This window comes from Larus michahellis, chromosome 1, assembly GCF_964199755.1.
Source record: "Larus michahellis chromosome 1, bLarMic1.1, whole genome shotgun sequence".
Classification (NCBI taxonomy): domain Eukaryota; kingdom Metazoa; phylum Chordata; class Aves; order Charadriiformes; family Laridae; genus Larus; species Larus michahellis.
In genome coordinates, this window is record NC_133896.1 from 112207931 (window position 1) to 112225087 (window position 17157).

At 38.2% G+C, this 17157-nt stretch overlaps 1 protein-coding gene across 17 annotated transcripts in view; it reads right to left on the reverse strand.

Annotated features, from left to right (window-relative positions):
- Positions 1-17157, reverse strand: part of ROBO2 (roundabout guidance receptor 2) — a 1122909-nt gene that overhangs the window by 122346 nt on the left and 983406 nt on the right. For all 17 annotated transcript variants that reach the window (XM_074599504.1, XM_074599494.1, XM_074599464.1 and 14 more), the window contains 2 exons: positions 6390-6517; positions 3097-3108 (listed from right to left, as the gene is read on the reverse strand). In XM_074599504.1, coding sequence (XP_074455605.1) covers positions 3097-3108; positions 6390-6517 — 140 coding nt within the window. The remainder of the gene's footprint in view (positions 1-3096; positions 3109-6389; positions 6518-17157) is intronic.

Sequence of the window (17157 nt, forward strand, 5' to 3'; positions counted from 1 at the left end):
AGGTTATAAATAAGAGAACGTCTATTTTAGAAACGGGTAACACTTTTATTCCTAGCAGCTGATCCAAACATGATGAGTAATCTGGCATAGAGCTGTTAAATTCACCAGCTGCCATCCACCTTGGGCAGAATCATACTTCATTTTGTCTATGTAGTATATACCATACGTTAATAACCATTTGAACCTAACATGGTCATTGGTAATCCCACTCCTGAATTTTCCACTCAAGCTGAAATTTAAATAAAAATATCACAACTAACAGAATGTAAATACTTAAAACAGGCAAAAACCGAATAGAAAATGAAAATGATCCTGTTTGCAACAAGAATTGTAATCCTGGAACATTAAAAAACATTCCTCTATTCTTCAGTGACAGGGCACTGAAAGAAAATGTCTTTATTGTGTTTAAAACACAATAAAGACAAAACATGTCTGCTTTGAGTTGGAGGTAGTCATGAAAGTTAGAGGTACACAGATAATTCTTGGGTGTCACAAAAGAATATAAACTTTTAAACTGCCATCTGCAGTCTAAGGTATGCATAAATATATAAACATCCTTCTGTTAAAATGTCATCCTCCTAGAGATCTGTGAGCTTAATAACATTAAGTAGCATTTGCTTTAGCTTCCTTTCTGTAAGGAGAGGTATTTTTACTCTGCACTCCAGTTAATTTCCTGAACAACAACAAAAAAGCCACAAAATTTGACTCACCATTCTTGCCAAATGACAATTTTAACAAAAAATGATTGTTTGGGCTTCCTGGTGGGGAACTGGTGGTGGAGAGGGAAGTTACTTTACTTAGCTTTACTGGGCTTTAAATTTTCAAAAACCAGAATAAGTAGTCACCTGCTTTGCCTACTCTTGACTGAAACAGAGATATGAACTGTAGAAACCAGTTCCATTCCAGGTCCTTAAGCAAAAAGCAATAAAAGCATACGCTATCATAAGGACAGCATTGCCTTTTCTACAGGCACAGGATCAGATAAAAGTGATCTAAAGAAAGCGATCTGCTTATATACAGCAATCCCTACATACACTCTTGTACGGGAGTTCTATATGTTAAATATATTTGGGGCTGGACTTATTTACTTAACAATCTTTTCACAATTCACAAAGATAATCACTAAATTAAAGACCATATGACCATATGATAAATATTTTGAAGTCAACTATTCTAATTTATGTTTCCTGAATAAATAATGTAAAAGAAGAATTTTCTTTGTACCAGATGTTCACTTGTAACAAAACAAAATAGCTTAGGCAGGGAATATGACAAATTGACCACAGCATGGTCACACAAGGGGATCATATACCTGGACGTAAAGTAACTTGAGACCAAGAGCGTCTGTATAAGCTTTGGAGATGGAACCGTGGATGACTCAATGGCCTGAAAAGTCTTAAAAAAGAATCAGTGTTCTGAAATGAGACACCACGAACACTGCTGAAACCTATCATTTTCTTGTGACTCTCCGGTCATTTATTTTACGTGGCTTTCACAGAGCCTGAAACAGTCTCTACTTTGTGATTTTTTTCTTGCCTTTCTTTTAAGAGTGAGCAAAGTGAGAAAAATACCTAGAAGACTTTTAATCTTGTAACATTTTCTTAGTGAATGAAGAAGGACATTTCATTATTAGCCATGAACCTCCTCCCCAACATGAGATATACATTAAAAACATACTAAATTCACACTACATTTTTAAGCAAAAGAAAATTTTCTCGTGAGTTTACTCCAGTTTCACAGTTACAACTGCTGGAAATTAATTTCTTGAGAGCTAGTGTAATGCCAAAATAACACATTAGTGACTGGGGTTTAAAGCTTGCTATCAAAATCCCAAATAGAGAACAGCGAATTTTCGTTCTGCACAGGGAATTCTCCAGGTATGGATAGGCCATGTCTTGACTGCAGAGGTACTTGCCTTGGCTGTACATATGCTAATTCAAGCAAGCAAATAAGCATGGGATCACCTTAGTTCTGGAAACAGAGGCCTAACCTGGATTTTATCTTTAAATTATTCCAACCTCTCTTCCTCCAACCCATAACAGTAAAAAGCTGAGACAAGTTCAAACTCACAAACTTTAGACAAATGTATTTCTAACATAAGTCTTGACTACATAAAGACAGACCAAACCCCTCAGCAATCTCCGTAAACACCAGTACATGCTTTGCACGCTAATCTAAAAAATCAGAGTAACCGTATTATTATTCTAAAAGATAAATCTGAACACAAGCTACAAAAATCAGAGGAGCAGTGCAACTGGTTAAATTATTTAGAAAATCCATATAGGCACAGAGTAAAGATCCGTGAATGAAAATTAAATAATATGTTTGGAATATTTCTGAACACCAAAAGTGAATTTCAGCTACTGACAGTTGCAATTTTTCCATCATGCTCAGTTAGACTTTTAGAAATTTTCAGAAGTAATTTCGAAGTACAGGAAGGAATCAAATTTTCAGTATGGAAATTCAAAATCCAGAAGCTGTCTTCCTCTGGACTTGTTATTCAAATCAGTCTGCATCCTATACAGCGCATTCCAAAATGCACTCCAAGATGACCCCAGGGCAAAAATCAGTGATGAACTTTCTTAACAAGCACGGAAATCTACTCCATCCCCTCTTCCATTTCAGGACTACTTAATTTCAAAACTCTTTGAAAGATACAAGAAAGACGGGACATGCAAAGCCTGTGCTTTTACTGCTATGCAATAAAAGCATAATGAGCTGATCATTTAGGGCCTGATAGAAGCTCACCGAAGTCAATACAATCCTTTCTGTTGATTTCAATGGCTTTTATACCAGGCCCTTAAATAGACTGTTAAAAATGTCTGAATGAGTGATTTTGGCTCAGTATCACCACACCCACCCCCCGTTTCACTGATTGGTATTTGTTGGTGATTTGGCAAATGCATTTATACATGACACAGCAGAAAATACGAAGTTCAGAAATAGCACTTTGTCAGTCAAAATCACTGCCTGGTGTTAGACAGTTAAAACTACTAAGCACTGGCTGCCAATTTCAGCCAGTTAAACGCTGTTGCAAATGAAAGATGAAGCATTGCATGAAGCCATGCTAAAATGGATAGAAGGATGGTTACTTACCAACGGGGCGAGCTGTTGACATTACAATGGTGTAGTGAGAACATAAAAAAGAAATTAAAAAAAGAAAAGAATATCTGTCAGAATGCATGACGTGTAATGTTACCTTCCACTATGGATACTACCATGATTGCTAACCCCTCAAATGACAGCCTAAGTAAAATGTTTACTGTTTAGTTATGTGCCACTATTATCACATTTACTTGAGCATAGCATCTGAACAAGCTGACTGGAACCATTCTCTGAGAAACATTTTTATTATCTTCGCATGCCATCATCAAGTATCATTGTTAATGCCTGATAAAAGAAAAATTGCATTACATTAGCAAAAACTTTTAGATCCTGATGAACACATCAATTTAAGCCGCAGACTGCCAAGTGTCATGCCAGTAGATGCAAGGCATTTTCTTTCCAAGTCAAATACCAATTGAATTTTAAGCTTGGCCAGTCAGTAAAGCAGTAAGGGCTACAGAAAGCCCAGGACGGTTTTTCTCATTCAATAATGGGCATGAAAGCTTACAGCACACTGCTTTTTCCCTCACTGACAATGCGGATGAAAATATAACAAAGAGGCTGAAATGGCCGCAGGGATTTCAACCCAAAACCTCCCAAATTACTGCTTAGATAACTTCTACTTCCTAAAAAAACCCGCTGCTGAATGATCGACAGTTTAATACTGTTTCAGGTTGCTATCAAGATTGAAAGCTGCTGCTGCAACAAGTGATTTCTTGATTATAGCAACAGCCCTTCATTATGCTTGTGCTGGGGAAGAGGGCTGTCAGTCCCTCTGGTAATAAAATATAGACATCCCCTTTCAGAAGAACTGAAAAGTTGAACATAAAATTGACTCCAGGTTGCACCTGGGTAGGCCAAACTTCCCTTATTTTAGCAGTAGAAGTAGTTACACATTTCTGAGCAACAGCATAATTATTAATATTATTTTTTTTAGTAAGTTAACCAGCTCTGTATGCTTATGTGCAGACTAGGGTCAAATGTAAGTTATGCAGATCCAGAGGTAACACAGTATGCAAGGACCCTCTTAGTTCTCAACCTTTCTGTGGCTTTATCCTTACTTTGGCATACCCACTTCATTTAACTATCCATCACCTACTTGAAGCCTTTCTGTCTTCCGGTATTATGGACATACTCCTTCTTCTGCTGAGAGAGAAGGAATAAGAGTGATCTGCCCTTTTTCCAAGAGAGGACATGAAGGCTGAGCCACGGAATTCAAATGCCGCTATGGTTTGTGACAGAGTAATGCAAACTCCCTGACTGCATCCTCATCCCCTGCTTTCAGAGGATGGAGCCATGAACGAGGGATCTAAGGATAATGCTGCTGTTGCCAGGTTTGAAGCTGTAACTACATGACTCCGGCAAGGACTAAGGCATCCTCAAAGTAAATTTGAAGTGCTATGTGTTTTTGCTCCTCTACATGATGAGTGGTTATGCTAAAAGCAGTTTCAGACAAAACTGGCAAAAGTTTAAGAATTCAGAATTAAGGGTTCCTTTAATTGAAAAAAATGTTGTTCATGGACCCTTAAAAGTCAATGGGTGTTTGTCCAGTCCTTTGTTTTCAGAAAATTCAGAGCAATAACCTTCTCCATTGAATTTCTTGGCTTTTCTCATTTTCTGTCATATCCTGAACATTTCATATGCTTATAATATTGTGGCTTCCTTTGTGTTTGATAAACACTATGAATTTGACTATAAATGACAAACCCAGGGGGGAAAAATACCCAAGATAATGAAAACCTGCTTTTACTGTAGGAAAATCGATTAAATTATATATTTCCTCAGGTTTTTTCCACCTTAATTTCATCAGGTTCAAGCTTCAGTGATTTCAAAAGATTTTTTGCTTGGTTCTAGCTATTGTTTATATCACTAGTCTGGGTCACAAATCTAAAAGGCTTGCTCCGATTATGTATACACAGTTCTAGGAGTGTTTAAAGGCTATCAAATTGGTTGCCAGATTTATTGGATACCATGATTCTGCCTGTGACAAAGGAACAGAGTGAGAATATTTCTGTGAGTTCGTTGTAGTGACTATTTTTCTCACGTTACAAAATGGAAGAACAATCTCTTACACAAGCATGTAGCAGGTAAACCTATTTCTTCAGCTTAAAAAGGGAAGAGCTGTATTTCCACTTATTGTCTAAAGTGAACACTGAGGTAATATTTCAGCAGATGGATTATCACAATACTCTCTTCCCTTTGTTATATACTAACATCTTCCCCCCTACAAAGCCACTCGGTGCTTTTTTTTCCCTTTGAATTCAGCAAATTAAACTGAACTGTGTCCATGCATTAAATGGATGGAAATGGAAGCTGGCCTCTTGGGTCAGTTGACCCCAGTTCTAATAAAGCAATCCATTGAGACTTTGAACATTTGATTTAATGTGTATGAAAAGAGAAGAACAGATAAAGCTAAAAATGTTTTTATTAACCTTTCACAGCTCTACTGAAAACCATCAGCATGCACCACTAAACTGTGAAATAGTGTCTGCATGATATCCATTGTGCCAAATTGCTGCTTATCTTTCGGAATGAAGTAAGAACTATTATATTCTATTTACTCATATGGAAATATTAGCCTAAAAACTTTTTCTCTCCCCATAATCTTTAGCATGTCTATATCTACTGTCATGAAAGACATTTTGGCAACTCATTATTCTACCGGTCTTAAAAACTCCTTACCGCATCAAACAGCAGCACATAAACACTGAGTGGATACTAGAGACCAAGAATATTTTAGAAGAGAATATGTTAGTCTTTACTTTGTAATAATTACAAAATTTAATTAGGATTTTCTTTTTCCTTTAGCTGGGGTTTATCTTTCAGATATAGAGTAACAGTAGAGAGTTTAGTTATGGCATAGCTAATCCCATAATAATGCTATCTGCATTATGTTTGGCATTAATAAACATAGTTAACTTACTACACTCCTTATTAGAGAAAGGAACACGAATAATAGCATAAGCTGATGGCTCACATATTAAAGTCTATGCCCATGGTTATGTGGTGCTTTCTTATGCACATATACGCACCTGTTCTTCAATAAAAAAACATTGGAAGAGCTCTTTAACTGCAGGGAGATACTATCCTATTGAAGTCAATTACAATTTTGCCTGAGATATCAACGGGACCAGGATTTTACCTTTGTTGTAAATCAGTGCCAGCACCCGCAATTGCAAAGAGTATGTGAAACCCGAACAGTGTCAGGTAAGGATGTGGCCCATTTCGTCAGAAAGCAATTTATCCATATAGGACACAGACCCTCCCTCCATGGGAACACTCACCTCGGACAGTGAGGGTAGCAGAGGCTTCCACTTTTCCAACTCGATTCTCAGCAATGCATGTGTAGGTTCCTTCATCTGTGCTCATGGCCTTCTTAATGCGCAAAGTGTAGTCATCTTTGATGTCATACCTGAGTTACAGAAAAAGAATGAAAACTCTTTCTGTAGACAACAGAAATGAATGAAAACTCTCACCTGGAATATGCCAGTCTGAATCTATCTTGGAGCCAACTTTGGAAGATAAATTATTATCTAGCATTAGATAATTCCACCAAGCATTAATCTTCATGACATTTTTCTTGCACTCTGCATTAGTTAGAAACTTTACATAAAATTAGTATTGCTATGTTCCCTCAGTATTAGGGCTTTATTAATAATATCATTCACTTTGTCCTTGATCTAGAGCAATAAGATAAAATTAAGCTATCAGATATCAATTATCAATACATGACAGCTCAGGTTTATCATGCCTTTAACTATGTGAGCTACACACTTTACCTTTCGCTGATTTGGAAATTTCCCTTTATATATAGTTTTTCTCTACAGCAGAAATCCCTTAGGGAAACTGTGAGCATATTGGTAGGATCTGACACTACAGGATTACAAACAATAAAAAATATATTTAAGCTCTGGAAGGTGGCATTTATTGAAGAGGCACATTAAAGAAGATTTATCAATTTCATAGAAATACTACAAAATGATTCATTAAGTGTGGGCAATAACATTTTCTCTTTCTTAAAAGAAATTAGAAACAATTCAATTATGCTTTGTCCATTTCCTTGTTTTTACTGTTGTAATAATTCTAAAAGTATGAGGATGTATAAAACTTGAAATAATACAAAGTAATTCAGCATGCAGTGAACATTCATTCTCAAGGCATTTAGAGCGCTTACAACTAGAAAAATATTTTCAGTTAAATTGTTATTATCCTGCAAAAGTCATGCTTAACAAACTATTTTAGGCTCCAAAGCTCATTAAAGTCACCAGGGGACTTTATCTTGTATGAGATGTCTTTGGCTCCCAAACCAGGAAACCCCTGGTTTTCAGCATGGATATTTTACTCTTGAAACACTCTCTTGTAAAATTATTTTCAACAACATTTCTTCTAGACATAATAAGCCCATAATACCTTAAGTCACCTTGAATCTACAGTTAGCTTCAGATTCTCATGTACCAAATAGCGAAACAGGAATACAAAGCTAAAGAAAGATTGAGACTTCAGGAGACATCAGTACTCTTTCTCACTGTATGTGCACTCATGACATAACTTCAGAACAACTAATTTACCTTCTCTTTGTTATACAGGAAAGGCCTTGTAGACTTGTTCAGCAAACATATCAAAATCATACAGAAGAGCATCCTTAAATGTTTTGATGAATAAGAATGTAATGGAATTAGTTACAGGAATCTTGTGAGTATTTGGGAATCTGAAACATTAAATTCTGTGTACATAATACACGTTTCTATTGGTTTTTTTACTATAGATTTGTAGAGAAAGCACTGTGTGCTAACAGACTTTAAAGCATCTTAACTCAAAAGGATCCTACATCTTGAAACATTTAAAGTTCTGTTATGTCTAATTAATGCTCACATCAATTACAGCATTACTAGCAATTCCAAGAATAAAGGGAAGTCAAGACATCTTTTCACATTCACAATACAATACAGCTTCATTCTATATTCAGTAAGTCCATTTTAATCATAAGCAAAAAATAAATTAAAAAAGACCAAACTGAGGCTAACCATTCTGTCAGAGATAAACACATATAATACCCCTTTTGTTAGGAGTTAAACTTAATTATAAGTATATGCAATACCTTGGGTTTAACTAATGAATAAGACATAAGCCAACGGGAAGAATAAGTAGATGCCATGGCAAACTTCAGAAACTCTTAGGGACAATGTTTTTGTTAGTGTAGTACCAGTGTGCGTGTGCATGGGGGGGTGTGTGTGTGTGTGTAGTCATGATGCCAGAGAACTTAATTTGCAGTTTCTGGAGCAGTAAAGATCTATTGCAACTATGTTCAACAGCCATATGCAGTTGAGGCACATTTCTTCTCGACTGCTCACAAATTACATCATTTTGCATGCTGTGCTGCACTAGTCAATGGCAAATAGAAATCACTGTTTTCGTAAGAGAGAAAGGCAAATTGTCTCCCTTTAAAATCTCAAGAATATGACAACAGTATCCCACAATGATGGAGCAGTTATTTGTCTTTGGCGACCACAGAGTTGCAGACAAGAGAAAATGCTTATTTCCTTGACATGAGGCCAGCCCTAGGGAACTAAAAATATAAAGTTGTATTCAGCTCCTGTAAGAGGAGAAAACTAAGATGAGCTCTAATATAAATGAGTTCTGTGTAAGAATCATAGTTATAAAGCTGGGCCACAAGTAACCATTTATTTAATTGTTTGCTTGGTTGTTGTTTTCTTTCACTGGACAAATAACATCCCTGTGGTTCACCTACCGCTGTCGAGATAAGAACAGACAGGCAGCAGGACTTGTATCTGACCGAGCGGCTGCTTGAACTGGGATGCAGGCAGCCTTGGGACAGGGCCCTCCGGTCTGCTCTGGGCTGCAGCTGACTCGCTCTTCTTCATCTCACCGATGTGCTGGTGCCGGCATGCCAGCCAGCTGCCTTGGAGGCTTCGGCAGTCTTTATGCCTGCACCTGCCAATCATGCAAATTGTGCAAAGGCTGCTGGGGGAAGGAGCCAGCTGCGTGGCATGCCAGGACGCAGAGCGAGGAGGGTACAGCCACCATCTCCCACTCGGGTCGTGAAACGGGGGGTGGCGTAAACATGTCACTGTCACGGCCCAGTTATCAATTACTTCAAGGAGAGGTACAGCTCTCCCAGTCTGCTTCTCCAACGAGGCCATACTGGGTTTTTGGACCACCCTGACAGAACGGGCCATCTAGCAATTAGATTCATACATAGATGGACCCACGGGACATTATAACCATCTGCTGTCCTGAAGTATTGATACGCTGCCCCTCAGTCATCTGTTCCACCCACATTGTCCCCAGAAGTCACCACGGTTCAGTGAAGAGCTTTGACAGATGAAGCAGGCAGGAAGGAGAAAGGAAGAAAACTGGCTTTTAGCCTGATCCACAGCAGCACAGATCTTGTGTGAGAAAGGGACCGTGAAGTAACAAGGAGTGAAGCCTCAATATGTTTTCAGTTTCTCAAGCATCCGCCTGCACAGTCTCGAACAGTGTCTTGTCTCCTCTCCCTCCCAGAGCCTCATATTCCCATAGCAAGATTTTTCCACCTGAGTTTCTGGAGAAATTAACTCTCATCTGAATTAGTGCTACTGAACACTTGGGAATCAGGATCAGGGCCTCTCTGACTGCAAATACCAATCACAGAAAGAGGCTACCAGACTCCTGGATTGATGACGGAGTGGCGGAAAAGCAGAATGTACCGGTTAAGCTGGTCCTTAACGTTGCTAACGCACTAAGAAGGCAATGCCTTCCAAATATGCGCAGTGTCAAGAAACACCTTCTGACATATTGCCCAAATATTGCTGACTCCTAGCCAATTAATGCCAACATTCAGCTTTAAACACAGGGCGTCAAACATCAGTTTCACATGTTTATGGCCATCTAATTGATTTTAAGTACTTCTCTTTGTTAAACATTTGGAGGTGCTTAACCTTTCAGTTCAGTTTAGACTTCAGCCACCATCCAGGGCTGGGAGAGGTCTTCTAAACAGCTAGTCAGCCTGTGCCTAGATATAAACCAGCCACTTTTGGGCACTGCGTTACATAATTTCTATTCTACAAGTAATAGAGCAGGTCTGCCTTTAATTAACCGAGAAGGAAGGGGTGGGGGCAGGGGACTGGAAAGGAAGAAAGAAACAGAGAAACAACAGGCAGATGAGAAAACACTGCTGGTGAGGAAAGTCTAATAGAAATTGGGTGATTTTGAGTGAAATCTGGCAGTCTCTGGCACATATGAATGCATTCATTGTTGCTAGTTTTGATTAATGACAGTTGTACAATAGTGTGCTGACAGTCACTGCCATACAGACACAATTTTTTTTGATATGAAACACTGCTGAAAATGCAACCCAATCAGATTTGGCCCCTGAACAACATGTGCTATCATCACTGTACCGTGAATTGAGATTGATTGGTAACCAGCTGTGACAAAGTGGGAAAAAGAGCCTTGTCTTTTTCAAGAAAAGAAAAGAAGAAAAATAAAAAACTGAATTGTGTCAAAACCATTACCATCTGCTCAACCAAATAACAAATAAAACAAAACACATTAACTGTTTTTAAGTATCACAAATTAATGCACTGAGGTTGGATTCATGCATTAGCTTAAGCATCTAAGAATAATCTAGAATTAAACTGTTTTTGACACAGTTGTAATTTTTTTTTCCCCTAGATACAAAAGTTTATCTGTCCACACTCAGCCACCAATCTTCCACGGTTATCAAATAAAAAAAAGGGAGAAAGAATTTACTGAACTTGGAGAGATTTAGCAATATGCCTTTTTGTGTTTGATACATTTTACTGAGTGCTTCGCAGAGCCCCTAGATTTCCAGATTTTCAAAAACGTGCATGCAGCTATGCATAAAAATGTATGCATCTCTTTGTCTTTCACATGCACAGGTAGAAAAACTGTGTCTGCAGCTGCAGTCATTGCATTCCTACATATCCAAGTAGGCCCAACTGGAAAAACAAGGATGCACTTGCTTCAGCAGTATATTTTAAAGGTGTAAGAAGGCATTACTGAATTCAACAAAACCAAGTCAAAAAGTGATATTTCTTGCTAAAGAGAGTTTGTAAGAGAAAAAGTCACATCTTAACTGTTGTGAACTGATGCCACTGGCCTCAAAAAATTTACATCCATTTATACCTGGCACCTATTTTCTTCTAAAACATTACCGTAAAAAACAGTAATAAAAATATAATAGAATCTTTGCGTGTAGGCTTTGTAGGCTTTCCTTTTTTTTTTTTTTTAGAGATGGCACAAGAATTGCTTTCCTCTATTTTCTTTTGCCTGTTTGCCAGGCTATTTTGCAAAACAAGCACAAAGCTTCAAGATTACTCACAACATCAATGATTAGGGAGCCCAAATAGAGAGATGCTACTGGCCAAAACCAGAGTAAACAGGAGGTAGTTAAGGAGGCTTAAGCTTCTGTCTCCACTTCTCTTTTGTGGTGCTGGCACTTCAGCTCCCAGCACAGTGCCACAGCTTTTCACTGGCTCCTCCACTCTCTGTGCCAGATGGAGGGAGCCAGAGAGAAGCTGCAGTGAGATAGGAAGCATGAGCTCGTTACCTGCTTCAGCCTTGTGTGATCCAGAAGCACAACAGAGAGCTTCCGTTCTCATCGGTGATGCAGCCACCCCTACTGCCAGCTCCCTCACAAGAAATGCTCTTTTTTCACTTCCACCCCATGCATTGGTAAGTGGAAGAGGAAAGAAGCATAAACCTATGTGAGTGACAGCTTTCTGAGGGGAAGATAAAGGAGTCTCTGGTTTCCCTTCCCTAGCAAAACCTGAATCAGCAACGGAGAGAGCATGAATGTATATATTTGTGTGCACTGGTCTCAAATTACTCTGCTGTACCCCTGAAATCAAGGCATCTCGTTGCTGGGTGGCTCTAAGCCACTGCTTACAGCCATGATAAATTGACCTACCAGGGAGCTATCCCCAGGCGCCGACAGGACGGCTGCCATTCACATCTATGTGTCCAGATTGCCATTTATTCTTTGGCTGCATCTTTCTTGCCAGAGAAAGGTATAACGCAATGTGACGTTACCTTGAATTTCTTTGCGTGAGACATATATGCAAGCAGTCATATAAAATGGTTCACTGGCCTCTTTCCAACAAACCAGGAAAAGTTAAGTGATACAGGTTACTGTTCACTATTTCGATTTTCTTAAAACGTACTGAGAGCAGGTTCTGCTTTAGTCCAAATTCTTTTATGGGTTGTGATCAGCAGATTATTTGTCATTTCTTATAGTGGACGTTCTCAGTTGCAATAATATAAAACACAAACTCACACTGCACTGTGCCTTAAAGCAAGCAATAAAATGGCTTAAATCATCTCATAAAAGAAAGATGTATACAACAGCTACAGTCGTTGGGCCAACATTGTGAAACCATACCTATGTCCAAGGAAATGGTGGTTTTGAACTTCTCTGGGAGCATTACACTACGCGGTACTACTCTTATGTGCAAGAACACGTATATGACTGCACATAACTAGCCTCACAAAATCAGTAGTCATGCACTCAGGAGAGAATCAAGAAGGGAAAATGAGACTGCTTTTTTATTCTCTTTGAAATAATATGGAAACAAACAGAAGTTAAGAACAAAACATACGTTTGGGAATCAGTGACTCAGTAAATATCTAAACTGATGCAGGCTCCATCTTATACCTCCACATTTCTGTTTGCACAGAGAAGTACTCATAGGGAATTACCACATGATAATTACCCAAAATGGGCTTATGATTTGATTTTAGTTCCAGACAGAGCTCCACATTTCAAAAACTGGAACGTCGGTGGAAGTATGAGCTAAGAGACCATGTAATGACTTGGCATGGAGACCTATCCTCCTTTCACCAGAAGTAGTCCTTTCCCTCACAGATGAGACACATTTTTCAGGCACTTGGGGAGATTTGTATTATTAATGCCTATGTCATAAATTCATCCGTCAGAGAAGCACCCTAGAATCTCAGGGTTATATGCTCAGCACGTGCCACTGAAATTAATTTTAAGGAAAAGCAAAATACTGGCTTTGTCCGTTTCTGTTTTTAAAAAATTGAAATGATACTTCAAGGACTGGAACACAATAAGAAGATCTGAGCCCAGATTGGCACCTCACACTCACTAAATATGGCTTGATGCATTTTTTTTAATGTGAGCACACAGATTATGAGTAGTTTGAAATAAACAAAAATTTGTGTTGGCCTGTCTATTATTATTTGCCTTAGGCATGATGAATAATTAAGATAAACTTGTCAGAGAACTAACTGAAATATTTTCTAATCTGTATTTCGAATCTGTAACCAACCTTGAAGTGGTAATTAAAGATGAAGTCATGTTAACGTTTTAATGCAAGTGCCTTCAACATTACAGTTGAGCCAGAAGTCATACTATTAAAAAGTACATTTTGCTAAAGTTAAGTAATTCTCAACATAGGACTTACCAATAGGAACTGGAAAGTAGTTCTTAGGGTTAAAACTATAACCTTGCAGTGTTTTCACTGACAGTTTTTGTTTGTTTGTTTTTAACTGAGATGACAACTTTTGTATCCCACGCAGGGATGGAATGTGTTAAAGCAGAAGAAATCCCTGCAGGATTGGTCAAAGCTGTGGTCAGAGCTCTTGAATCTTACTCCCACTTGAACATAACTACCAGCTTCCCTCTCCCTGCTCTCCTCAGGGATTTACAGAAACGACTGAAGAGTTACTACCTTTACTTTTTCATTCTATGATTTTAATAGTCAATACATTGATAATAATAAGCTTAAACTGTTTGATATCCTTATACTTTTCAAGAAAGCAGGCTACCTCAATATTCTGAAACGTATAAACTACGTGATTACTAAGCTTTTACTTAGTATACTCTGCTTTTCTGATACTGAAGAAAGATTCAAGCACTAGAATGAGTATTCTGAATGAAATCAAATTACATTTTTTCTTGGGCCTCCTTCCTGCAAGACCATTTATTTACTGCAGTCTTCTGTCAGTGGAAAATTCAGAGAAATCCATGTTTGAGGCTACTACTACTGGCTCTAAATTTTGTTTCAGAACTCTGCTAGTGACTTCATTAATTCTCTGAAATTTAACAATTTTAGGATGTTAAATAAGAAAGAATAAAAAATAAAACATTTTCTTGTCACAATCCTATTTTGAGTGCGCTGCCAGTGACCAATTCATAGATCACCAATGGTTCACACAGCGTAAAGAGAAAACACGTAGGCAGGACTGCTAGTTGACACAATTCCTTTACGGTTGCTGTCTGAGGAGTTGTAAAGCTATTTTCCCAATCCTGACCCTTATGTAAGCAACTGGAGACTGTTTTCATGCATCCCCAAACAGACTGCCTGAAACAATAGCTCTTCTTCAGCTCTGTGGTGAGAACTGACACTTAACATGAAGCCAATTTAAATGTCAATGTTATTAACCGTTTCTCTGCTGATCAGTCTAGCAGAGCCACATATCTAACACTTTTGCTTGCAGCATTTAATATTTCATACAAATTGAATGGCAGATAACTACTGGGTTAGACTGTAGACCTCTGGGGTAACTGTGGGACGATGCATTTACAGGACTTTATTCAATGCCATGCCTTGAGGGATTTAAAATGTCAAAAAAAAATTTACACTTTCACTTGGCCACATATTCCTCAGAAAACTGTAAGGAATATTTTTCCACTTACAGAAGAGGAAGGGATCACTGACAGGCAAAATATCAATCAGAGAAGAGGGATGCTCAGCCAACAGAACAACAGGAAAGGGTTCCCCACCAGCACTGGGGTACATCATCTTGATGCCATATACACGAAAATAAACCAATCCCTGCCTCCCTATTACCCCTCATCACCTCTCTATCTCTAAATGAAATCTCTGGCTTTACAGGAGAAGTTTCCTTAAACGATTCAACACAGCAGCTAAAAAGATGCTTACATTGCACTCTGCTGAAATCTACCTGTGTTCAGTTAGGCTACACGGACTCTCGGCAAGTTGCACTGCAGCTTGCCCTGTGCCAGCCATGTGCTGCACTAAACCCAAAGTAACAACATCCTCTGCAAACCGCCTCTACTCCCTCCAGATGTAGGTAAGAATAAAAATAGCATACTAAACCCCCTTCTTTCACTGTCGCCTTTTGACAAGCTATTAAGAACATCCAATCTTCTCCCCTATGCTCCTCATAAAGGGACTTAATCTCTCCTTGATGCTTTAGCTTAGGAAACAAAAGATGGGCATGCAAATCATACTGGATCTAACCAGAGGTGATGAACAGTACATGTGATACAGCTAATATGAAAAACATCATTTTTCCCTGACCCTTTATTTAAAACCATTAATTGTTATTAATTGCAACAGAAATTTGCTGATGTAACCAAAGATTATATCCATTACACTACTAAAACACACTCTTTACTCTAATTAATTTTCAATACTCATTAGACTGCATTTTGTTACATTCTGCACAGAGATTAACTCGACCAAAGCACACAGCGCTGTAGTGTTATTAACTCATATTTCATTGAAAGGTCATTCTCCCCTTGGTTGTATCTAGAGGACGCTGTAGTTAAATACCTCACTATCCCATCCTCAGAATATAAATAGAATTATGTAGCACTGTGTTTATTCTTAAAAATTACTGTCTCTCTGGCTTACAGGACCTTATCGTGTGATCATGAAGAAATACAAATGCAGAACATCTCCGGCTCTCAGGCTCTTCCCGGATCTCTTCCTAAAAAATCTAACTTTTCTGAGTTTATTGGGATAAGGTTTGCTGTCAGTTGCGTTTAAATCCATTTCAAGGATTTGCATCTGGAAGACAGTAAGATATTTTTAAAATGTCATCATTTACCCTTAGTTTCGAGCTCACCAGAAGCCATGGAGGAAAGCACAGAAATTACAGTACTTACTGAAAATGCACACCTATCAGAAGTGTGACAGACAGTATTTCTGCCCAGGCTATGTGCATGCAATTACTTTTCAGGCACAAAGAGGCCAGTTTTAAAAAGATAGCAAGACTAACATCTACACAGCGTTTTGTGTTGGAGCTAACACATAACTTATTCTAAGTTAAGTCTATGCATTACGAATGCATTTTCCCATGTGATTTCTAATGAATATTCCTAATCTTTAGTCAATAAGAAACCTTAGTGTGCTGTTTATGATTGTCATTGCTGTGTATCACTGCTCTGTTTCACTTAATAACCTACAATCTCTTAACACTTAGCAATATTCTTTGTGTAAACTACACACCATTTTTGTTCTGAAGCATCACTCTTGGTTTTTCTGCCTACACTTCCATTGCGTGGGTGGCACATAAAACAAATACCTCTTCCTGCTGGTGCAGTTGCCACTTTTCATCCCTAGTACAATATTCATCTAATCAGACAGAGCCTGTAAATGCAACTTACAAGAGCAGGTTGTAATTTCATTAAAGATGTATTTACTGAGCTAAACCAGCTGTTCTGGGCTGGAATGCAAAAAAGAGGCCCATGTGATTGCTACTCAGTCGTTTTTAAGGCAACTGAAAAATACATTTGCTGAGCTAACCTCACTCTCCCAAAGAGCTGGCACTGCTAGCTTCTTCTGTGTAAAAGGTTTAAACAGTTATTATAGCGTGTCATAAATTTTAACTTGTAATTGAAAATCTCTTCACTTCCTAAAAAAAAAAAATTAAAAATCTGTATTACTTGCTATGTAATTACAGACTATGCAGCTGCTCTCTTCGGCTTCACTAGAAAATTTGAAGACATGAAGCACTCTACAAACCTTATTCAAATTTTATTAAATTGCTAGTCATAGATATGCCACTCTCATATTGGAGGCTCTCAAATGATATCACTTTCTTCCTGTTACCAGGACTAAAAAACAGATGAATCAAAAGTTGATCCAGGCCATATTGAGTTTCTCAACACACAGGAGACCATCAGCTCCTAAGCGGGAAAGTATCATCTCTATTTCTGCCAAACAGACATCAAAGGGAAAGCTACCTGAACGTGTGTCTGGAAAAAGACTTCAATGTATAAAGACAATTTTTGTTTAATTTTCAATAGGTCCTGGT